The sequence below is a fragment of the Hyalella azteca genome, unplaced genomic scaffold (genome assembly GCF_000764305.2).
Source record: "Hyalella azteca isolate HAZT.00-mixed unplaced genomic scaffold, Hazt_2.0.2 contig12479, whole genome shotgun sequence".
Classification (NCBI taxonomy): Eukaryota; Metazoa; Arthropoda; class Malacostraca; order Amphipoda; family Hyalellidae; genus Hyalella; species Hyalella azteca.
In genome coordinates, this window is record NW_025942437.1 from 302,714 (window position 1) to 327,874 (window position 25,161).

At 39.6% G+C, this 25,161-nt stretch overlaps 2 protein-coding genes across 2 annotated transcripts in view; one reads left to right on the forward strand and one right to left on the reverse strand.

The window, feature by feature from the left end:
* Positions 1 to 97: 97 nt before the first annotated feature.
* LOC108678331 (eukaryotic translation initiation factor 3 subunit A) lies at positions 98 to 16,023 on the reverse strand. The gene is made up of 7 exons (XM_018166712.2): positions 15,846 to 16,023; positions 8,356 to 8,549; positions 7,854 to 8,041; positions 6,669 to 6,780; positions 5,767 to 5,907; positions 2,691 to 5,428; positions 98 to 1,966 (listed from the first exon to the last, which is right to left on the reverse strand). The coding sequence occupies exons 1-7, from the start codon at positions 15,889 to 15,891 to the stop codon at positions 1,762 to 1,764; spliced, it is 3,624 nt and encodes a 1,207-aa protein (XP_018022201.1). The 5' UTR covers positions 15,892 to 16,023; the 3' UTR covers positions 98 to 1,761.
* Positions 16,024 to 16,860: 837 nt separating this feature from the next.
* The window catches only part of LOC108678333, a 79,110-nt gene continuing 70,809 nt past the window's right edge, over positions 16,861 to 25,161 (forward strand). The window contains exons 1-2 of the mRNA XM_018166713.2: positions 16,861 to 17,168; positions 17,677 to 17,738. Of these exons, the coding sequence (XP_018022202.1) occupies positions 17,091 to 17,168; positions 17,677 to 17,738 (140 nt within the window). The 5' untranslated portion in view covers positions 16,861 to 17,090. The remainder of the gene's footprint in view (positions 17,169 to 17,676; positions 17,739 to 25,161) is intronic.

Genomic DNA, 25,161 nt, shown 5'->3' on the forward strand with positions numbered 1-25,161 from the left:
GCAAATCAGGAAATCTAATTGATCCGTACCTTGCCGTTTAGTCCTCGTCTACAGGTAACAGACTTGACTATGTATGAAGGAAAATGACAACATAGCGATAGCTTACACGCTGCATTCCTCGTTCAAATTACAAGAAAGAAATTCATTTCAGCCGATGACGTAATCGTAAGTGTCAAGCATATTACGTCTTGTATGAAGCACGTAATCAATATTCGTTCATTAACGTTCATTTCGCATTAACATCAAAGCTTTTAATGTCTAACAAAAATCCCTTTACCCATTCTATTCATCTTCACCTTGTGCATAAATAATTAGAAAAAATGATAGGCGAATTAAATGAGCACCAACCCCAACATAAGTTGAGCTTCACTCTTATATAGTTTACACACCATTGGTGGGAGAAATTGTTTTATTACGTCTATACACCAGTCTTTGAAGCACCGAATATAATGTGCCACCGTGCACCAAAAACCCCAGCCTGTAACTACGAAAAATCGCGGTTAAATATATACAAGCACACAATATCCCAAATTGGCATTATCAACAACTGCAAATAAAAAGATCCACGAGTACTATGGAGAGACCAATCAGTTGAAATCAGCTTCAGAGTGGATTTTTACCTTGAAAAACTCGATGGTTAGGGAGGGGAGAGCAGGCGAGACGCATGCCAGTTTATCAATTGGTACCCTTTTCTTGAGCGAATGATAATGAACGATATCAGAGAACTTCAAAATTGTTGAATTTAATTTGTCAGTGACAACTGGTTCTCGGTAGGTACTGATGATAAATTAAATCAAGCCAGTAACTGAGCGAAAACGTATTGAAATCAGAACTGCCTTGCAGAAATTGAGATCTCGTAAAGGTTTAAACGTACATCTGCATCAGAAAAATGAATGAAAGTGTGATATATGTGTAAGTGATTTATTAGATAACATACATAAATTAATACTTTTCTCTCCATATCGTGCATGGCAGTAGGGTGATCAAATTATCAAAGAAAATATTAGAAAAAAGCCTTATTCATTGATGTGTATCACATAATGCGAGAAAAAAATAGAGCAAGCATGAAACTTGAAAGCAAATATGAAACTTGTGACCAAATACTGCTGTTACGCGACTCGGCTACTCTCCCCTCCTCAACACGAAACAAAGTATAATACTTTATGATAATCCATCAAGTAAACGATAGTAAACAATAAGTCTCCAAATAGCATCAAATACACAATGAAATTCACAAGTATAAGTCTTAATACCAAATAGACGCCGAATAATTCTCCGCGACGTACATGTGGAAGACACGACTCTTCACATGGCATTGATAGTGTTTCGAGAACGAAAGAATTTAAATCCATGTCACTACAAACGGTATTATTCATGAGAACACGGAAAATTCGAAAAAAAAATTTAACAAGTACCGAAGAGTTCATAAGATTGAAGAGGTACAAAAATCCTAGGATAATAAACACGAATATAATTCGACTATGAATCGTCAATTTCATTGTAACATGCATGACTTGCTTTGAAGAGCACAGCAAAAGTCCAAAAACACAAACGCTTCGCGTTCCAGAATGCACGGAGTAACGCTTAGTCGTTGAAGAACAGCAGTTAACACACCAGGATTCACGTTAGAAAAACCTGGGAGCAATCTCATCTAGCAACGCACGTCGGTGTGCGGGCGCGAAAAGATCCCAGGCGGTAGCTCGCTGCAGAAGAACTTCGAAGGCTTCAGCAGCAAGCAAAACTTGTGTTCAACTTTCGTCACTATTTGCGCACTTTCATCCAGCCTTCAGCGTCAGGTTCTTGTACTTGCTTCTCCTTACGTGGCGCAGGTGGATGGGCATCTCGGCCACCACTACCAGTTTCGCCGCCGCCACCACCGCCACCGCCGCCTCCACCGCGTCGCCACACATTTCCACCACCACCACGGCCGCCGCCACCACCACGTACCCCTTCCTCTTCTTCACGCCTGCAAAATTTTAGAAGATTTACCTTAGGCTCTATTATTTCCCGACAAACGAAAACTGACAAAATTACTAAGAAATGGTGGCAATGAAGGCAAAAGGTAAATTCTAGCAGAAGGCTCGATCATCGACTTTACTTCAATTCCCTAGTGTCTTCATGTGCCATGTATATGCCTCCAATTGTAGCAAGATCTTCCTTCGTTTAGCGGCGATTTATGAGAATAGAAATTATTTACAGTTCAAAAAAGATGGATGAAACTTTGGATTTTGATCAAGAATTGTTATCATTCTAATTTGTTGCTGGCCATTTACCCCGTATGTTTTGGAAGTCCCCATTCAGTGTAAAAGTTATAGAAAATATTTTGCTCAATTACAATACCATTTCATTACCACGAAACAACTGCCAATTTGCAATAAATTTATTGCATCGCAGTTGTGTTAAATATAGAGGGTGCGACAACAGCGAACATTGGAAAAGTAAATGCGAGCAATAAGAGCCTCTTCAGGTCCTTGCCTATTTGCACTTAAATGTCATATGTGTGATTTTTTGCGACCAAACAAATTTTAGTCTTCATGTGCAGCTTATTCTATGGACGACAGCAGCGCAAAATATAAACCAAAACACACGTGCGGTAGCCGGTCATAAGCGATACTCACCAATCCTTATGGTTTAATTGCATTCAAATTATCATGAGTAAATAAAATATATGAGTACCCTAGCAGTCATACCGTGGAGGGGGGCGTTGCTCGGCAGGTTTGTTTCGCCAATTACGTTCGTCGTCGTCCAGGCCTCGGCCTCCAGGAGGCGGTCGCCGGTCAATGTCCCGACCCCCACCGCGGGGCGGAGGGCCGCCGCCATCCTTGCGCCACTCTCCGGCATTTTCCCGGTCACCACGACGGAAATCGCCGGCATTATCTCGGTCTCGGCGGAAATCACCTGCGCTTTCTCGGTCGCCTCGGCGGAAATCGCCGGCATTTTCTCGGTCGCCGCGACGGAAGTCGCCTCGTTCTTCCCCTCTGTGAAAATCATTTCTGACTCCATCACCACCACGACGGTAACCACCTCCTCGACGGCTGTCATCAGGATCACCTCCCCTCCTGTCACTGAACCCACCGCCCCGTCGGTCATCATCGTTCCAGCGACCACGATCTTTGTCGCCGAAGCCACGACTCCCACCGAACCTATCGCCGTCACGTCTACCAAACTTATCATCGTCACGTCGTGGAGCAGCGCCATCTCGACGAAGTGGGCGTCTGTCATCGTCTCGAGCAAGACCGCGTTCACGTTCCTCCTCCCGACGACGCTGTTCTTCTTTGAAGCCTTCGTCGAGTCTAATATCCCGCGGCGGTTCCCTGCGTGATGGCTCAGGAGGCGGCTCCATATTTTCTTTCTTGCGCCACACATTCAAATTTTCCTCATGCCTATCGTTCCAAGTTCCCGCCGCAGGTCGATATATACCAGATTTACCATCATCATCTCCGCGACGAGGTCCATCATTTCTTTCGTCTCTACTTGCTCGCCAAGCTTGCTGTTGCTTGGCCTCTTTTTCCCGCAACTGACGCTCCACTTCCATTTCCTTCTCCCTGCGCATTTTTTCTTGTCTATCCAGTTCTTGTCTCTTTCTTTGATATTCTTCCTCTTCTTGCCTCTGTCGCTCCATTTCTTCCTTCTCCTTCATTTCCTTCATCTTTTTCATTTCCTCGTCATGTCGTCTCTGCTGCTCCTCACGTTCACGACGCAAGTGAGTTTCTTCACGTTCTCTTCGTCGCTGCTCCTTCCTCTCAAGCAGTCGCTTTTTGCGCTCCACGTCAAGCCGTGCATTAAAATCGTTCAATTTCTTTTCCATTTCAGACCGACGTGCCGACTTTATGCCGTCAAGGAACTGGTTGAGGTCGGACTTCATGTGGTTAAAGCGCTTGCACATCTCCAAGGCCTGGCGATGCTCTTCTATAAGCTTCGCCACACGCTTCTCTTCTTCCACCTTCCAGAACTCTTTGTCTTGCTCTTTCTGCTTTTCGTACATCTCGTTGAACTTAGGAATCTCAACAAGACGCTTAGCTCGTTCATGATAATCAATTTTTTTCTCTTGAGTCTTGAGCCTCTGTTGCAACTCTTTCCTCTCTTTCTCGAGCTCCTCAACCTGTCTTTGCAATATTTCATCAGCATCCAAGCTGAGCAGCTCTTCTTCATTGAACTTTTCAATCATTTTCTGTCCATAAGAAGTTTGACTGATCTGCATTAGCTTGTCCTTGATTTGCTTTGTATGGATCTGCTTAAGCTGCTCTTCTTGTCGCAACTTTTCGCGCTCAGTGGCTTCTCGTTTCAGCCTGTCTTGCTCTTCAATCTTCTGCTTTTGCTGTTGCAGTTCCTGAGCTTTCCTTATACTTTCCTCTCGCTCCAGAGTCTGGTTTTCAAGGCGTTCTTTCCTTATCTCAATTGTGTTCTGACGAGCAAGAATCTTATCGTGGTCACGTTTCCTTGTCTCTTTATAGAGTTGAATGCATGCCGCCCGAACGCTTTGCATTTCTTCTGAACGCGCATTGGGAACTATAAGCGAAAGGCAGTTATTGAGTACGTTATTCATGTGCACGAGTTGACAGCGAATGCTTTCAGACGGCATGGGTTGTAGAGTGGGACCTTCAGGCAAGTCTTCTCTCTGACATTCGCTCAGTGCAGACCCAAAGTGGACGCAACTATTACGATGATCAATACGGATCTGCAGGTCGTTGTGCCGTACCAAGTCCACCAGAATCCTTTCCAGTTCAAAAGGTGCCATGAAAACCGACACTTCAACAAGCCACTTGAAGGTGACAGTGCTGTAGACTTGTGATAGCTGCTTGATGAGTCGTGTAACTGTCATTTCTTGGATAGCCGTGCAATATTGTTCGAGGTCAGGCTGCTGCGACACCCACACTAGCTGCTGCTTCATAGAGGAGCACAAGTTTAGGGGGTCAAAAGACACCTCCAGCAGACGGTACAAATTCTGTAACTCCACAGGCACAGCAGCTATTACTCCGCACCTTACAAGCTCCCGGAATAGCGAAATCCTGGTTGGAGGCTTGGGCATGTTGAGAAGGGCTGCAAGCTTGGCTACTTTTTCCATAGCACTTTTTTCGGTTTCAATGAACCGATCAAACTCAGGATGAGCAGAGGGCAAAGGGATGGCCATGGTGGCAACCAGCACAACAGACGCCTTCTTGGTAACTTCCTCAGCTGTAATGTTCTTCTTCTGCTCTCTATTCAGTTGAAAAAGCTTGAGCAAAGCTGCGGCGTGGAACAGTTGGTTTCCAGCCTTCCAGAAAACAAGAGCCAGCTTCTGATAATATGTGGCCATGATCTGAGGTTTTGGACTTTTCTTGCTCTTGCCCATGAGGTCTGACACATACTCAATAGCGCGATAAGCCTCCTGCCATAATTCCATTCGAATCGCATGGTCCAACTGAACAAGACGCGTCTCCAGGTTCATCTGTCAAGACATCATCAGTTTGAGCTCGTGAGAAAAATCAAGATCATCACACTTTCTCATGTAATATCAAGTTATATGGAACGCGATTAAACGAATTTAGAAATTTTTTCACGTAGAGCAGTTTCACCAAAATAATATGATATGGAAACTGAGAAATTCTAGCTACTTACTCAATGGTAAATAAAGAACTTATATTTCATGGAACATTTGTTATGTTGTTATATGCTAATCAATTTCTTATATGTTAATCAATCTCTTCCATTTAAGTCTGGAAAAATTAACAAGCATTCTTAAAATTCATCAGAGTGACCTAAAAAAAGACGTCAAACCCTAATTACCTGTTGGGTCTCAGGGTTGGAGAGAGACACTGACGTGGCCGAGGTGGGAGGCTTCTGCAGATGCTCAAGGTGTTTCAGGAGGTAGTCACAGAGCTTGCGGAATTCCGTCCTCCGCTGATAACGCTCACAGAAATTGAATGCCTGAAAAAATAAAAATGCATTTGAATATCCTGCTAAACATGCAGTGCGAGTATTTATAAACATATATATGTGCTACCATTAGTAATTGTAGTAGATTCAGTTGAAACGGAACACGAATATGAGAATGGAGAAAAACTACTTTTGCTGCGGTGGTCTAGTGGCCCTAATGGTATCTGGTTTAGCTAACTAGTTAAAACCTTGAAAACGAAACACTGTTCTTTATAATGAAGTTGTTAATGAAAGGAGTTTTAACTCCATTGATTCTCTGCAGAATGCTATCTACTGCACTCTTTTAATCAAGACACCAATTTTATTCAACCGGAAACTAAACTATCAATAAATTCTTTACTGAAGAGATTCGTTTAGGAAATTTTTGCACCATTTCATTCACAATAATTGTTTTGTGTAAGGCATATTACCCATCGACTGGGCGATTCGCTGACAAATGATAATATTTGAAGTGATGACTAGAATAACAATAATTAAAATTGATGTCTGAAATAAACTTTTAGAATGGTCAAGTAAATATGGGAAGAATAAAGTCACAGGAAATGCAAGAATTTTGCAGACAGCAAAAAAGTTCAAGACAAAAATGTGTAACTAGTATATAACAAATAATGTTTCTGGCTTTCCAATGGAATATCACATGACTGACATTTCACTAAAAAAAGTAGCACCATAGGTAAACAGGCAAAATGCAAACGATATTAGATGCTGATGTCTCAGCAGAGGAATCATGTGGTGTGAGGCAGGAAACTTACTTTCTTGGTGATGTCATGGTAGAGCTTCTCAACGCGAGAGTTATTGCGGAGCAGCTCCAGACATTGGCGGTAACTTTCCCACAGAAACTTCACCCAAGGAGTCAGGATGGTCCTGGTTAATCAATGAATATTGTAATCATACTATAACATTTTCAGTTTAGGCATGCAATTAAAATTTCTCTCAGAACATAGCACAGAAGTCCATAAAAAAGTTTAATAAAAGATATCAATAGTTTTCCCATAAGAAAGCCTCTAAGTGAAGGCTTATATTAATAATATTTTATATCTTGTATCTATTTGTATTAATATATCTGGAAGATAATACATTACCCCCTTGAAGTTTTCCAATTCACTATTTTTCTTATACCTAAATGGTACATTGACAGAGCATCAAATATCTGATGGACCAATATTACTACATAAGAATAAGATTCTGAATTTAACCAAAAAGATTGCAATCTTTCTTTAATTAGCATATACAAGAAAAATTATTATTCATTCCAATTTTTCCACTTGAGTAAATCACCCCCTACTGTCAACAACGTGTAATTTTCAAGATATTTTGCACCAAGGCGGCTAACAGGGGCAACAAATTATTGGCTACTACCTATCCTCTATATTTAGAGTGAAATTATGCAAGATACAAGAGCAGCCAAACACCTGAGTGACAAACTCAAAAATAACACATATGCATCAGTTCTAAAAAATAATACAAGTGCACCAATTCAACTTTTTCTTTTCAATTCTAGAAGCTTAGTTTCAGAATTATTCAGACCTGAAGTTCTGAACATAGAAATGAAGACTCGATCAATTAATTTCTAACAATTATTTCTCTGAAACTTGTGATTTTATTTTAAATCACAACAAGAAAGATTTATAAAAGGTGAAGTGTTTTTGTATGAGGTAGTGCTTGGCTATTGAGATAATTTTCAGTAGTGAGTTGAGTTTCAGTGAGTCTCAGTAGTTCCAGTAGTCATTCTTACAGAGAAATTAACATGCACTTAAAAAAATACTTCTTGAAAATTATGATCTCTAACTGCTACCACAATTTCTTTCAAAGAAAAGGGGGGATTTTCATTTATCTATTGATATTGAAATCTGCCAAGACCATATTTAGCTATCACTTAGATATACCTAGAATATTGAGCAGTTTTACATATCAACTAACACAAGGAGATCACTCACCTGTCACTTCTATCTTGAGCATCTTCACCAGAGACTGCACTGAGGAGCATCTCTTCAGGAGAAGCCAGGTTGTCCAGGTCATCAACAGCTGACACAGCCTCGTGGCTCTCCTTGCGTGCTGCCTCAGTACGTTCTTCCGCAAGTGTCAGGTAAAACCGCACCACAGTCTCCAAGGTATTCACATCAATCTACAAGAAAGTAATCTAATTTCAAAGTTGGAAGACCACCATCTACTTCCATCTGAGTTCACACACTTAAAAAGCACTTGATTCCTTGCAAAAGCGTCAGAGGTAAAATACATGCCAAATTTGACAGCAATATTGAATGCTCTTGAAGATAAACAAAACCCCTATTATGCAATAACTGATAAAAATTTGTCACATTAACAAACATAAAATATGGGCTTTTACCAGTAATAAAGATTCAACTGCATCCCCAGAAAAGTAAAGGCCAACACAAATAAATACAAAATTCAGATTTAAACAAGGCTAACAAAACTCACACTTTGGAAGATGTTTCTGTACTGATACAAGCCTTCCTTGGCAAGATGGCTCTTCTTGAGCTCAACACAGAGCCTCAGGTACATGAACATGATGGGCTGCAGCACTTCACAAGGGTTGTTGCGCATCTTGCCACGCCTGATGACCTCATAGAGGACATCAAGCGCACGGCTAGGCTTCCCCACATCAAGGAATTCTGAAATGGGAAAGATAATAATTAATATTATGAGTATACTTATGGTCAGAATTGGGTAATAAATCTGAATTGAATATACATACATGCTCATCTCAAGTGTTACCCACTGCCATTTAATATGGGTATATTCTAAACACAGGTGAATTTTTTATATGTGAGCTCATGTGATATAACTGCACAAGATGATATCACATAAAATGAATACATACAGCAATCCCTTGATTAGCACGGTTTTGAATACCGCAGAAAAAAAATTTGCGACCTACCCTTAATCTACGCGATGCCAGTTTTGATTAGCGCGACTTTTTTTCACAACGCATCATTTTCCCGCCTCTAGCCAGAGGTGTTACGTTCGTAACAAAAGTGTTACTTTTTGCTTATTAGATCTTATGTTGTTACTTTTGTTACGACTTTTGGAAAAATTCGCCGAATGTTGTTACTTTATGAATTTTAGCCAATAATTCTTTAAATAAGGTCCCGTTCCGTAGGCACTTGTGCTGACTACAGAGTCGGTTTAACCGCGCTTTGTCTCGTTCATTCTCGTTCATAACTCGAATGGTCGAGTTCGGCAACGTTTGCCGGTAAGTGCGCCATGCCGGTACTCTAGTTACTCGTTAGCCTTCAACTGGTCAAGATCGCTGCCATATCTACTGCTCATTTTAATCAAACTATATAATTTTCCTTGATAAATTACCGTCATAATTATGGACAAAAAGGGAACGCTTAAATGTAAAAATATCACTTTGGAGACTAAGCTTGAAATAATTAAGCATTTTGATAATGGTGAAACAAAAACAAAGATTGGTGAAGACCTAGGGTTTCCCCGAGTCAACAATACGCACGGGAAACAATACGTTAATTCATTCACATTTTTTTTATTTATTTCTCCTATTATTCAGAAAAAAAATATGGTGAATTTTAGTGGAAAACAAAATTATTATGTAACTTTGCTATTTTTGAGGATTCATTATAATTATTCCCATATATTCTTAAGTTTGATTAGCACGGTTTTGCTTAACACGGTAAAACTCGGGGATTTATTAACCGCGTTAATCAAGGGATTGCTGTATATACAACAATATCCTGAGTTCTGATATGACACACTATGATGGGCATTGTAGCAAGCACTGTGTGGAAAAAGAGATGTAGTGTATTTGCGGTGTATTTTTGGAGAGTAAGAGGCTTCCATAATTATGATGGCATGCCAAGGATTGGAATGACTGTCATATGTGGAAATAAAGTTGCTTCAGTGGATGGTTAGTTTAAAAGTAATAATTTTGACTGATTGAAACTGTTGTTATGCCATGTGGACCAAAGTGTTTGATTTGAATTTTGAACTGCTATCACAACCCAAAAGAGGTTTGAGCTCTTTTATTATGTGTGCAGTATTTAATGTGGTGGCTAGGATATGAGTGTTGTCTAGAGGTAATTTATACTAGTGCCTGTAAGTCTGTAATCTGCATCAAGTCTTTTTGCAATTTGCAATATGGTTTATAAATATGCTGGATCATTATTGAAATGAGGGAAGGGAATCTGAGGTGAGTGATGACTCAGATGCGGTGAGGCTACTCTGCATGATAGGATGGATATACAGAGAAAATATATATATATGTATACAGGATTAGAATTTTCCTGTTATTACCAAAATCTTATGACTACAAATGACAAACCTTAAATACATTCGAAAACTGACAGCACAATGATGTACCGTCAACTGAGGTGACTTCAGCAACACCTATGACAGAAAAAAATGGCAGCAAAACAAAATAATAAACGTTGGCCAATGTGTCTGGGGTGACTTTGGCCAATGTTTATTATTTTCTTTTGCTACCATTTGTTTCTGTTGTACGTATGGCCAAAGTCACCCCAGTTGACGGTACTTTTGTTAATAGAAGATGATTCATCTAATAGAAATCATGCACTCCAAAAATTGCAGAAGTACTAGTTGCCCTTCAAAAGGTAGACAACATATTCCATGCCTGTGTGGAGCCCAATTAGCAATATCGGGCATAAGTTTTGGAAAATTGCACATAAAATTGATTGCTTCAATGGTAATTTTTAAAATTTACTTGTTAAAATAGGATTTTTTTCTTATTTATACCAATGGAATTAGAAATATGCCATAGGAATGGGTGAAATTAGCCAAATTTACAGTCTTTTTATCCAATTCAGGGGTAGCTTCTGCAAAATTTTCTAGTTATGTATGAAACGATACAAATGGGCTAATGGGGACCCAAGGGCAGGGTGACATGCCTAGCGACAAGCATGGAAAACATCTAACTTTAGTGCCAGCAACTAGAGGTTTCCTGCCATTTCCGGAACCGAAAGATTTCTGCCAGATGAATTACCTCCTATCCAATTGTTAACTAAAGTGCATGATCAGGGCACAAGATTCCAATTTCCAAATGTATTAAAAATTTGTCACGTTGAAGCCACGAGATTTCAGAAACAAGCAGGAAAATTCCAATCCTGCCTAGCAACAACTCAGAGACGGAGGACAATGTAGGCGGCGCATCAGTGTGACCAGGAACTAGGTAGTCCCAAACACATCATAAAGTCATAAGGTCAAAAGTGGACATTTATTGGAAGTGTGACTGTGTGAGGCAAGTTTAAATGACCACAGATGTTGACTTGCCCAGTCACCAGTGCAGTAGCTAGTAGGGGCATAGGCAGTAAGCCTACATAGGCCATTCAGTCAAGTAGGGAATTTATAAATTATAATCTTTTTTGTGTTTCATTGAATAATGGCATTTGGCACTACTGATAAGCCATGGTGCAGAGGGTGGGTGCAGCGTCGCCAATATATGGGTTTTTACGCCCTAAGTGTCGCCGGGTAATTTTTAATGAAAAGCCATTTACACTGAGTACCGTAAAATGGGGTAACTTTGACCACTTTTTTTTCAAAATGATGCCTTTTTTACTAGATAACTTAAACTTAAATTGAAACATGCAAAATACAGGTCTATACTCTAGCTTTACTCACCAAAAATTGCTGGCTACTGCCTCTCATAGTTTTGATGTAATTTAAAAAAAAGTGATGGTCTTTGTTACCCCAGCTCTTGGGGTTTCTTTGACCAGGTGGTAAAATCAATTTTATTTTTTAGTAAAATAACTCCAAATAACTCCAGGTTGTGGTGCATTGTAGTAAAACTATTCTAGTTACATATACAAAAGACAGATTTTAGGAAAGTGTCATAGTTTGCAAATGGGGGGCGCCGCCCCCAAATGGGCAAAATGTGACCACCTAATGGCAGCCGTGATGGGGTAACATAGACCGGTTTGGAAATTAAGTTAAAATTACCATATATAAGACTCTGTAGAGTCTGAAACATAAAGAAAAAACATTAATAGGTATATCAAACATAAAATATGTTATATAGGTACCTATGGTAATTTTAACTTAATTTCCAAGCCGGTCAATGTTACCCCGTCACGGCTGCCATTAGGTGGTCAAAGTTACCCCATTGGGGGGCAGCACCCCCCATTTGCAAACTATGACACTTTCCTAAAATTTGTCTTTTGCATATGTAACTAGAAGAGTTCTACTACAATGCATCAAAACCTTGAGTTATTTTACCAAAAAAATAAAAAAATTGAAGGGGGTACTCTGACAGGCTTTAAATAATAGCTCTTTTTTGAGGGTCACATTTTTAATTTATAACCTATTAGATATGCAAACTTTTCAAATCTTTCTATTGTGTTACGTAGCCTCAGTATTAGGCCTTTGATGGCCATTGACAAAATTTTTCTATGTCAAATCGTTTTTGAGTTTTGGGGGGTTTTTGTTAAAAAAACGAAAAGTGGTCAAAGTTACCCCGCCGGTCAAAGTAACCCCATTTTACGGTAGTGAAAAACTATTTACAAGCCACAAACTTATTTACAAGGTTGCATGCACGTGTTACCCCAAATAACTAATTTTACCCTAAAAACAGTCTGATTGTACAGCAAGCATAGTGACAAACCACAGATTTTTTAAAATCAGTTCATTTCTAATTTCCTTATTTATTCAAGACTTAAGGGGACCGGCTACTCTAAAATTTTCAATTTTGGCGTTTTTCGGTTTTTGTGCTCATCTGAAAGCTGGAATTCTGCTCTTTCCAATGGTACCACTGCCATCGCTGTACGCCAATATTTACGTTCATGACGTGTCTTTAAAGGGAAGCGGGTGAGAGTTCTTTAAGTAATTAGATATAAAGTAATTAGCTGCTGAAATCTTTGAATATAGTTTCTACTCGAGTTGTGCTGCAGTTACATGCTTAGTCTCATCTCAAAGCTGACATTCTGAGCTTTCCAACGATACTACTGTGATCCATGTACGGCAATATTGATGCAGACGGCCGGGCTTTAATGGGGGGGCGGGGGGTGGAGTTCCTTCACTAAATAGACCTAAGAAAATTAGAGCGGCAAGACTACATATCTTGGTGTATCTGGCATCTGAGCTCAGTTACCCTCTCAACATTGTACATAGAGGTGCGCTACAAGTTGCTGCTAGCATCCTTGAGTGGATTAAGCTACAGAAGCCTGTAGTTTGGTATCCATGCTACATTGAGTGCCTATTTCGAGGCGCACGGGACTTTGTTGCACCGTCCTGAAAAGTTTGAAAAGTTCAACTTATTGTCACAGAAAACCTATCTCCTCCTACAGTTTTCAAGCTACAGCAATGAGACATACACCATTTGATTCGTAAGGAAATTACCTAAAAATTTGATGATAATTTTTTTGAATTTCTGTCTGGTTTGTTTTTTATATGGGGGAGAAGGGGGGGGAGGGGGGAAAAATGAGAAAAATGGGATAAAACACACATAAAAAAAACTAAGGGGAAAATGAGAAAAGTGATCATCAAATTTTCAGGTATGGTCCTTACGAACCGAATGATACGTGTCTCGATGTTGTAGGATGATATTTGTAGGAGGAGATAGATTTTCTAAGGTACCCCTTTTTAGCCGTTTTCTATGAATTTCACATTTTCTATCAATTTTTTGCGAAAAATTCATATGTATGTATGTGAAGTTTCATGATGATCGGATAATAACTGTAGAAATTTTTCCGGAGGGTAGCCGGTCCCCTTTAACCAATTTCTTATGTAAGATAATGCTGGTATCCATGATACTGTACTGGTCTACTTATAGGACTCAAAAATGAACTCGAGGGAGAGTCTAAAAAACTCTCTGCTTTGCCACTATGACAGCAAGTGTCAACTGAACATGTGATAATGCAGTCTGACCACTCTAATGTGACCGCAACTACATAATCGTAAACTTGATGTTTACATTTTTTTGGTGGGAACTCATCGCAACTGATTTCCGGACAAGCTTCACTCAGTTCACTGCATACTGATCAATCCAACATACAGAAAGGCGGAAACCTTACTTTTTTAAAATAGTTGGCCGAAGACTGACAAAGTGACAAATATATTAAATGAAAGAATTTCAATCTAAATGTGTGGGCAAGATCTTCTGAAGGCATAAATTTTGCTACTGAAGCGTCGCCAAAGATCTTGCAATATTCATCCACTCTCTGCACAGTGGTTTTCTACACACTTCATTGAAAAATACCATGATTGACAACTTAATTTGCTCCTTACTCATCATTGATGAGTAAGGAGCAAATTAAGTTGTCAACTCATCATTGATGAGTAAGGAGCAAATTAAGTTGTCAATCATGGTATTTTTCAATGAAGTGTGTAGAAAATTTTTCCAATTAGGAGTGCACTGCTACTCCAAATCAAATCCTATTTGTAAAATAACATGTAAATAATTGTCATTTGGCATATCTTTAATGCTATAAATATGAGGACTCTGGACTCAAAATACCTAGCTATTCACTTCAGAAGGTTGGGCAATCATAGGAAGAAATGTGTGCTTCAAGAGTTGTACCTACGAATTCGTCTACCTCTATCTTTATAAGTAGGCCTAGGGTAAACGCGGTATATTCCGTCACATTAAGGACGCATCGAGAAATGAAAAACTATAAAAAAAATAACCGTATGCGTTACTCAAGTTCTGTTTGCTTTAGGTGACTCTCAAAACACCGTAGTACGCGTTGGCAATGATGAAACATCACAAAATGTTGCCATATTTATGTAAAAGCCTTTAGAATGCAAACCTACCAAATCCCTATATTCCGTCACTGTGTGTGGCAATATTCGGCACGTGGTGAGGCGCATTCCGTCCGCGCTTCAAATTCTACTGATACGTAATGCCGTCATCCACGTGTTCGAATTCCGTTCGCTGTGTAAGACTGTGAGCTGTATTGGAATACAACACGGCTTTGAATTAGAACACTAATGAATATTGAACACTACTTAATTACGCTTTTAATTAACAACTATTAAGCTTTTAATTAAGCAAATTTTAATTTTTGTACATAGCTTGGAACGATCTGTGTGTGTCCAATTCAAGTTGTGACGGAATTAGTTTTCATGTGTCTAAATCCATTTCTCAACTTAATCATCTATTAATTTATTTACCACTTGAAATCAGCAAATACAAGTATACTTAAAGGATTCCTAATATATTCACAGACATATTTAAAAGTCTCAAACCATAATATTCTTCCTATAGGTACAAACAGTTATTCACTATTTGGTAGAGCAAGGTCAACTGTCAAATTTTACACACTTTTCGATGATCTCACTGGGTAGCGCATAGTCGCATACCCCCGGTAGCGTGCATTGTCTCTCTTTGGATCTCAATATTTTTCCGCTAGATGGCCAAGACCTAGTGTTTGGCATTAGTTCGATGCGCAAATGTATGACGTCACCATTTCAACCATCAACGAAAGCATGGAACTAAAACAAAGCTTAATAGGCTATAAAGGAAAAACTAGAGAGGTGACGGAATTACCCACGATGACGGAATATACCGCGTTTACCCTACCTTAAATCTTATGAGCAAAATTATTTAAAAATGAAACAAAATTGCTATTTCATTTTCCATTTGTTTGCCAAATTAGCCTACTATAACCTGTGCAGTAGATTGTTTTCAAACGTGTACCTATAAATTTTTTCCCAAATGGTAATATTAAGACTTGAGATAGCAAAGCCTTCAAAGAGCAAGTGGAATGGCAACATCTTGGTTCACTTTTCAATCTAGGTAGTTTAGAGTTTAGACTTAAGATTGTAAAAATTCATATAAGGCTTTAAAGTAAAACCAATATCTGATTTCATTGTTTGACGTAAGATGGGTTCATTTGGTCTGCTGACACTACAAAGCTTGAAATTCTTGATGGCATATTATAGTAATTCGAGGCGGTACCCACTGTTCCAAAATGGCGATGAATTCCAGTTATTCTCACCTTTAGCACGTTTTTCGGCATTTTCAGGACGGTAAGCACGCGACATTTTCAGAATCTTGCTGTATTTAAATACATTAACAACAGTAAATTAGAAAATTTGTAAGATTTATAATCGATCACACACTCCATCCACTCTTCGTGCAAAAATAATACACACTGACAAACCTCAGATGTTGCCACATTACGATCCTAAACAGAACCGGCAGTGAAGCGTGTGACAATACCTGACGTTGACGTATAAATAGCTTCAAGTTTATTTAAAACCAGTTGAGCAATGCTATAAAATCAGGAAATAAATTATTAGACTAATACTTTTCCATTATCTAGTATTGGGTGCAATCATTCAAAATTTCTGTAAAAATCTTCGTATGATTAACTGACTGAATCGACACTTATGCAGACCCGCCTGCGAAACGATGTGGAGAAATTTCTTAACTAAGTCGAAATTATCCAAGTTACAGATGCAGAATTCATGGATTTTGTCCGACTGATGAATTGTGTGTGACTTAGGTAACACGCTTGTAACAAAATTTCTTCGACATCTTACTTCTAAAAACGCTTCATTGCTTCTTGGAAAGTTGCTTGAAATGGTTTGAATGATTTTCAGGATAAATGACATTAATATAACCTCCCGTAATTACCAACAGCCATCTCAATTAACTTAAACTCGACCTCAATTTGTTCTTTAGCGAATAATTTGGCTTATTTTAACATCCGATTATTGGCATTCGAACAAAAAATATTTCAGAATTCGAGTTCGCTGAAGTGTCGAATCGGTCAGAATTCGAAATCTCAATCTAGATACGATAACTGAAAACTTGTATGAGCCATATTTCACTATTGATGTCAATGTGCCTAAGCTAATTGATAGAGAAGAATTAACAACAAATAAGTTCTACACATTTTAGACGTATTTTTTGGGCTTCTACTCCGAAGCTATATGGATTTGCCTGATGGAGGACCGTACGAAGAGTCAGTTACTGACGCTCTCCAGTCTCCTCAGTGTTCAGTTGGCTCTGTGCAAGTTAGGTGCGAGACTTATCCCTCCGACTGATGGTTCCTGAAATCGATATGCTAATCTTCTAAGCCACCAAGTGTAATTGTGTGATAAATTTGTGTTTTTTGGTAGTGATGGTCAGTGTTTTTTGTGATAAAATGTCTTAATTGTGTTTGAGTTCACCGATAAACCAAGTTGAACTTCACTGAAGATTTGACATTGGTAACGGTGCTGGCGTTTCTGTCAACATGGAGAGCTTCTCTATCCTGGATGAAGAGTGTTCGACACTAGCTGGTCACTTCCAGCTAACTATCAGGGACATGAAAGTAAGTTATTAACAGGTTATGCATTTTTACTTGAATTGTATGTTGATACGTCCAGGGTTATTTAGGTTAAAGACAAAACCGGAAGTAAAAAAAGTACCGTAGTGCCGGGCAGTCACGTCAGACAAGACTATAATTTCTCACGTTAATTTTAATCTTGCGTGGAATTGCTTACGGTGAAGAATCCCATTGAGATCATGTATATACATTTATACTCAAGTCCCTAACCCCTAATTCAAGTTGAACAATGTTACGTTTTCATAAACTTTTTATTCTCGTAGTCTCGTAGACACAGTCGGCAGACCGCAGACGTTAATTGATTAAGTTTACCTATACTGAATATCTATTGCTTCAATCTACTTGTGAAGTCTACGCACAATTCTAAGTACCTACTACAATATACTGACGATTGATAACTTTAATAATTACAGTTATAATGGTTATTTGAATTTGTCAAACGATGCGGCTGCTTGGCTTACCCGTTGTTAATGCTGAATTTAATTTGTTACAGAACTGCAGTCCTCTGTGGGAAGATTTTCTGAGCAGAACCATCAAGATGCACTCTACTCTCAAGTGAGTGCATGATTATTGATTACATTACTTGCATACTTATATGTATGTACGTGTTACTAAATATATTATACACGTTATGGTCCCATTCATTGCTGCCAATGCCGGTTTTAACTCCTCTTAGTTATGTCTTACCCTGAGCTCTAGCCTCTATGATAACGTCACCGATAGTTTCTTTTCACAAATGTTCATAATGATGTAGTAAGATTGTAATTGAAAAACTTCAGGATCAATAGTTGATTGCAATAGCTCTGGCTAGGCCTGAAGTTGTGCGTGCGCAGCATTAGTGTTGAATGTTTGGTTGGTCTGGCATGCGAAATGCCACGGAGTTTTGAATCATCAGTCAGAGCTCGCTTGACGCTACTGCTTATGCTGTGTTTGCTACGCTGTCACCAACCAGCCAATTTGTCGCCGTTTTTACCATCGAGTTTGCGCTCCCCCTGCCTCATATTTACTACCCAGTTTGCGCTTCCCCTGCCTCGCATTTACTCCCCAGTTTGCGCTCCCCCTGCCTCGTATTTACTACCAGTTTGCGCTCCCCCTGCCTCGCATTTACTACCCAGTTTGCGCTCCCCCTGCCTCGTATTTACTACCAAGTTTGCGCTCCCCCTGCCTCGTATTTACTACCCAGTTTGCGCTCCCCCTGCCTCGCATTTACTACCCAGTTTGCGCTCCCCTTGCCTCGCATTTACTACCCAGTTTGCGCTCCCCCTGCCTCGTATTTACTACCAGTTTGCGCTCCCCCTGCCTTGCATTTACTACCCAGTTTGCGCTCCCCCCGCCTCGCATTTACTACCCAGTTTGCGCTCCCCCTGCCTCGCATTTACTACCCAGTTTGCGCTCCCCCTGCCTCGCATTTACTACCCAGTTTGCTCTCCCCTTGTCTCGCATTTACTACCCAGTTCGCTCTCCCCGCCTCGCATTTACTACTCAGTTGCGCTCCCCCTGCCTCGCATTTACTACCCAGTTTGCGCTCCTCCTGCCTCGCTTTTACTACCCAGTTTGCGCTCCCCTTGCCTCACATTGACTGAAGAGTAAGGTTCTTGCCTTTTTGCTGAAGATGCGACGGTTACACTAGTGCACTTGCGGGACGAATACTGATAACTTCTTTAGAAGATTATTCAGTAAGATTTTCAGTGCACACAAGTGATACCTTCATCGGGTTTACGTTTGCTAAACGATAATTAGAAGACTGTGTTATGATTAGCGTATTTAGTGGCGCTTGCATAATAATCATAACATGCAACATTGCTACGAAGTAACTCGTGCTAACTTCTACTTACACGTTTTTAAAATATTTTTAAAATGATTTAAACATTTTCTACCTTATGACCTAACAAGTTACGTATGTCATTTTATTTGGACTCCGACAACGCCTTTTACTGTGGATGTCGTATGACAACGCTTTCGTTATGCCATTCACTATGAATGTCGTATGACAACGCATTTCTAAGGCTTTTTAGTGTTGTCTGATAAGACGTTTTAGGCCATTTTCTGTAGATGTCGTATGACAAGACTCTTTGAAAAGACATTTACTGTGGATTTAGCATAGCATGACTCCCTGTAAAAACATTTACTGTGGATTTAGCATAGCAAGACGTCCTGTAAAACCATTTACTGTGGTTGTCGTATGACTCGACTAATTGTAAAGCCACATACCGGTGTATGGTGCGAGTTTAAAGTCGCTAACGGTCTGTACTTCATTATTTCTAATGATGCCTCTAGCTCGTTGGTTGGACGTCATCGCGTTTAAACGAGTTTTTTTAAATGTTATTTGATTTGAGCTTTCTGAATTTCCCTACTTTCATTAGGCCGTAAGTTACAAAAGTCTCTATTGAGAATCGCACAGTTCTCTATTAAATGTTAGATTAAAAAATGGACGTGTTTATAATGATTTGATTAGCTGTGAAAAATATTTTGCCACTTCATGGACTTGAAAGATCGCTGGACTTGCATTAGGTGAGTGTTTTTCTCTTTTTAAATTTCAAATGATCTTCAGTTTGCGCTAAAATTTAGTATATGTAATTGTGACTAAATTATTTACTCTCATCAATTCATTCAAAACGGAATAATAAAATGGTTCTATTATTAAGAAGATATACACCGGGTTCACCTAGAATCGCTTGTTATGTCTGGCGTTGAGCTTCGCCTCATAAAGATTATAACTGTTGCGGCGGAATGAGGCCGTTTGATGGGAAAGCTTCCCAGACCCTCAAGGTGCCGGCAAAAAAGTATTTTTTGACGACTTTTTTTGCGTTCTGTTGAGACAGTAATTTATCTTGGCTGTTGTGTACATCTAACCAAAAGTTTGTTCTCGGGTTGAGGTAGCGAGACGGCATTTAGGTGATTTATAGAAGAGCCTATAGAGTACCTAATTGTGGATTTCCGACTTGGTTTTTCATCCATCTTGACTTCCTGATTTATGTAGTTAATACAGTTTAATATTTTCGTGCTTTAATTTTGGAGGAAAAACCCCTCGTAAATACAATTTTTAGTTTGGGTTCGAGTTGCCTGTGGATCACATCGCCGGTCTCGCATCTGTGCGCATCTTTTTTTTAACAAGCGTGGACGAACATTTGTAATACGCTTGAGGCCGTTTAACATTTCACATAGTTTGATTTTTGTTGTTTTATTTATTTGAAATAGTTAGATTTTTGTTATTTTATTTATTTAACATAGTTTGACTTGAAGTGTTGTTGCATTTAAAGCATTTTAACTGATACAAGCCTGAGCAAAATTGTTCCTTTGCGTGAAAACTCGCTCGCTAGAATTAACTTTATGCTTATGCCTCATGTGGGATTTTTTGTAAGGTTTATCGAATTAGTGAATTGTCAGCTAATTGATTTATTTGTGTTTCTAGGACTGAAGTTTTTCTGAACAGAATTTTGTGTTATGAACTGACGATGGAGCTGGACTCCGAAACGTTTTCTCTTATAAAGATATGGCGAATTTTTGTGGTATTTTCTTTACTTTTAGATTCCTGGTTAACTTGCGATTCAAGCAAACAAGTGATTCTAATACTTGATGTACTAATGTAACCCAATAACGTATCAGACGATGCGGTTCTAAAGGACACTTCATCAAAAGGTTCATTCGTCGCTTGTTTTTGAAATACATACGTGCATTGGTATTGTGTCGTATTCGATGGATCAGTCAGTAACCATAAGATCGATGCCGTTGCCAGGGAACCGTACGCAAATGGTAGTGATACAGAACTTAATTGTGCTTGTTGATTATTTCATGAACGTGATAAAGAATGCCAGTAGTATTAAGCGAACTTAATCTTCTTGTGATCTAGTGTTCAATATTACAAAAATGACGCGATGTCTTAAAGTTTTCAATTGAGAGACATTGCGCGATCGCGCAATGTCTTCTAGTTTACGTTGTCAATTGAGAGACTATTATATTGTTATTCAGAAAATTGCGAAGTTCCAAAAAAAGTACCCAAGAAATTACTATTGGTTTACTTTTTTCTTCTATTAACGTTAAAAAATGATTAAATTCAAAGCAGCCTTAATGTGTATGTTGAGGCTCTTATCTGTATTCATATCTCCCATTTTTCGAGTTATCTTTATCTCATCCTTCAATTAGCTTGCATGATCATCGCAATTCGTATCAAAGCAATCTTATCTTCACAGTTTTTTTTCACTTAGTGAAATGTGTTTTCTACGCCAACAGAATGCTGATTCAGTTGCATGTGGAATTTTTTGATATTTAATTTCTTTCATCATTTTCTTTCATTGCTTGTCTCAATATTTGAAAAGTTCTTCAATCCCACTTGTAGTTAAGTTTTATTTCTTGGTAAATGGATTAGATGTGTCGCGGGTTCCTCCTAAGCCGTTTTCTATTATTGAAGTCCAAAATTCCATGGCGAGAGCCTGTAATGTTTAGGTAAGACATTCGCTTCGCGGTGTGGACGATCTTCTTGCGGTCACTACCTTCAAGAGCCTTGACCATCTATGAGGTGTCGGCTTTATTACTGTCAGTACTCCAAGGTTTTCTTTCGTCCTCATCGGACGCAAAGTTATAATTTTTTGTCCCGAGTCGGAAGATGAAACCGCTGAAACGCAAACCCAATCATAACCAATATTTCCGTTTCTGTGGCTATCGCTATACACTTCTAAGTTTCAACAAGTATCGGTGCGTATGACAGAGTTGTGTTCTCCGGGAGATTACTGTGTGGTTGTTATAGCGTGAAGTAGTTATGTAACTTTATTCTATGGCAGTTTATAGACCAAAAATGATCGTTTCGCCATGGTATCCCATTGTGTTGGTTGGACTCGGACGTGATAAATTACACGAGGCTTCGTTGTGTTGGAGAGTGTGATCGATATTCTGAGCGGTGCGTGGGTGCAAGGTTATGTCACGTCAGGAACTTATTTTCTATTTCTTTTAGTTGGAGTTCATGGTCCAAGTGTCACTGACTTTAATTAGTGCAACAGAGTGAAATATGAAATGCCCTTTATTTTTTCCACAGAAATATATTAAGTGAAGCCAGATTTAATTACAATTTTCTGTCCATTTCTGAACAGGTTTTGTGTGCGAAAAGAAATGTGTATGGATGAAGTACAAACTTTAGGTGCTGCCAAGTATGAAATTTTCGAAGCCTTATATATTATGGTAAAATTGCTATAACCTGCAAATACCCTAGTGCAGCTAGGAGACATGGCTCAGAGTGTCTTCTTTTCCAACTCATCTTATTCATGAAACTAGCAATTGCACAAATCTTTGCATCAGTGCTACACTCGTGACGTTTTCCTACTTGCCATTATTTCATCATCCACAATATTTATATAGGTACCTTCAAATCAATACGTCCATATTCTCTTATTTGCCATTACTCCATTACCTGCATGATTATTTTGTTGGCCATCTCATTACTTTCCAGATTATAATGTTCGAAACAATCATTTATATCACTCCCGGACCGCCACCGTCACTCATACCACTCCTCTGCTTGCCACCACCACTCGCACCACTCCCCTGCTTGCCACCACCACTCGCACCACTCCCCTGCTTGCCACCACCACTCGCACCACTCCCCTGCTTGCCACCACCACTCGAACCACTCCCCTGCTTGCCACCAAAACTCGCACCACTCCCTTGCTTGCCACCACCACTCGCACCACTCCCTTGCTTGCCACTATCACTCGCACCACTCCCTTGCTTGCCACCACTCCTGATGGCAGAGAAGCATCGTGCTTGCTGCTGTACGGTCGCGGCTGCGCATGAGTTTCGGCCTGATGATTGTCGTCACAGCTGCGCATTGTACGCAAATATTGCGCTCGCTTTGCTGCACACTCGGGACAAGAACCTGGACATGGCCCTCGCTGTCCAGAGAACCGGCACTGGACAAACATTACTGAAATTCATTCCTCTTAAATGTTGATGATAAACTTCATCCAGAAGTATTTTTAGCGCATTTTCTCCTTTATGGAAGAAAAGCGCTATTGTGCTCGTCATGTCCGTCCGTCCGTCCGTCTGTCTGTCTGTCTGTCCGTCCGTGACTTCACGTTTTCGTCGACGAGAAAAGGCTTTCTCTGTCACTCACTGCAGTGAGTACTGAGTTATTTTTTTTATGTAGCTGTAGCTATTTAACAGGAATGTCATAGATTGTTAGATTGTTTAATATATATATTTTCTTATTTTCCTGTTTCTTGGCCATTTTTGATTTCAGCAATCATCTGACCGGTTAATAATTTCCTGTTTCCAACTTGAGAATACCAGATCATTTTTGTTCTTATTTCGATCAAATCTAGTCTGGAAATGCATATAAAAATGATTCAAATTCGAAATAAAACCAATTTTCGGCTCCAGGAAATTACTTTTATTCTGTTGTTAATGACGTGTCACGTTTGCCATTGCCATCTTGATAATTTTCTCTGCGTAACCCTGATATTATAGCCACCTCTTGGAAAAAATATAACTCAGTACTCACTGCAGTGAATGACAGAGAGCGCATTTTCTCGTCGAGGAAAACGTGAAGTCACGGACAGACAGACGGGCAGACAGACGGACATGACCAGCACAATAGCGCATTTTCCCATAAATGAGAAAATGCGCTAAAAATAGTGTCACATGGCACTCGCTGGCCTCGTTATTAACGTCGTAATGTTTTTTTTTTACACGGCGTCAGCGTCCAAGGCTAATATGGTCCCGCGTCGTGTTCTGATGCGGCAAAAAGGAAGATTTAGGCGACTGACTATAGTGGCAGCTTCCCATACCTAAGACGACTTATTGTGCCTGTTCTCGGCATTGTGATCCATGCGTCTAGAAGACACAAAAGTGGGCTCTGACGCTTGTAACCTACCTACCTTCGATTCACTGTGGGGATAGACCTAGCTTTGCCTCATTGTGGTTGCCGGTTATAACATCGTCGCGCTCTGTTTACTCTTTGTTTATGTTCCCCGTATTTTTTAGCTAGAAAACATTGGATTATCCTAATCTAGAAACCAATTGTTGTGATTACAACAGTCATTTGTCAAATTTTAATTTAGATTCATAATGCCAACAACACCTTATGACTTATTATGATTCAAAGCCTACCTTTTCGGAATCGAGTGCTAATTAAGAATTGTCGCCAAAACTGGAAGTTTGGGAAGTAAGCCCCTGCCGCTAATGAGTCTTGGGTGGTAAACACTCGAGTGCTTGCCTAATGTTGGTAAATATGAGATTAGCTTTCCGGCAATCTTAGAACACGAAGCTGCGTGAGTCCCGGATTAAGTTCCGGTCGTATTTATGGCTGTATAAGAAGCTGCGTGGGAAATTTCCGAGCTGCATGAGCTGCCACTAAATGCGTTATAGGTATATAATTAAAGCAGTTATTAGCATATCTATATAGTATTGCATTGTAAATAAACGCATACTTTCTTTTGTATTCATTCCCGTGGCACCTTGTATTCACACTGCATGAGCTATTATAATATCATGCATATGCATGCTATGTATCTGGCTTGGTGGTTTATCCTCTGATTATTCATGAGCTACGCTCTGGAAGTTAGTGCATGCAGAACGCGTGTGATTTATCCTTCAAAGTTGGCATGTTCTCGCCCAGTATAGTTCTGGGTGGCATCTTGGATGCGAAAATAAACAACCAAAGAAGATTCATTTCAGTTTGGGAGCAGGGGCCATACTTTCAAAACTCGCTAAGTGAGCGTAAGTACTGACGCTCTATTTTCTTGTCTATGATTGGTGGATTTTGCTTGAAAGGCCGTCTATGATTGGCTGATGAACTTACGATATCTTAACTTTTTTAAAGTATAGGCCCATACCGAACCATCATTTATTTGTGTACATAGACGAAGAGGCAGCGATGCATCGTGGCCTGGGACTGCTACGTCCCGTACAAATACTAAGGAAACTAAGGAAGAAGTGATATGAAATTTCGCTATTTTTGTTTTAAGTAAAATAAAGATGAACACACACG

Bases quoted from the DNA above. Each gene is read 5' to 3' on its own strand.
- LOC108678331 (XM_018166712.2), bottom strand. From the start codon at position 15,891: ATGTCGCGTGCTTACCGTCCTGAAAATGCCGAAAAACGTGCTAAAG. The intron at 8,550-15,845 runs GTGAGAATAACT...TTCCCATTTCAG, and splicing joins TGCCGAAAAACGTGCTAAAG to AATTCCTTGATGTGGGGAAG. The intron at 5,429-5,766 runs GTAATTAGGGTT...ATGTCTTGACAG, and splicing joins CCAACCCTGAGACCCAACAG to ATGAACCTGGAGACGCGTCT.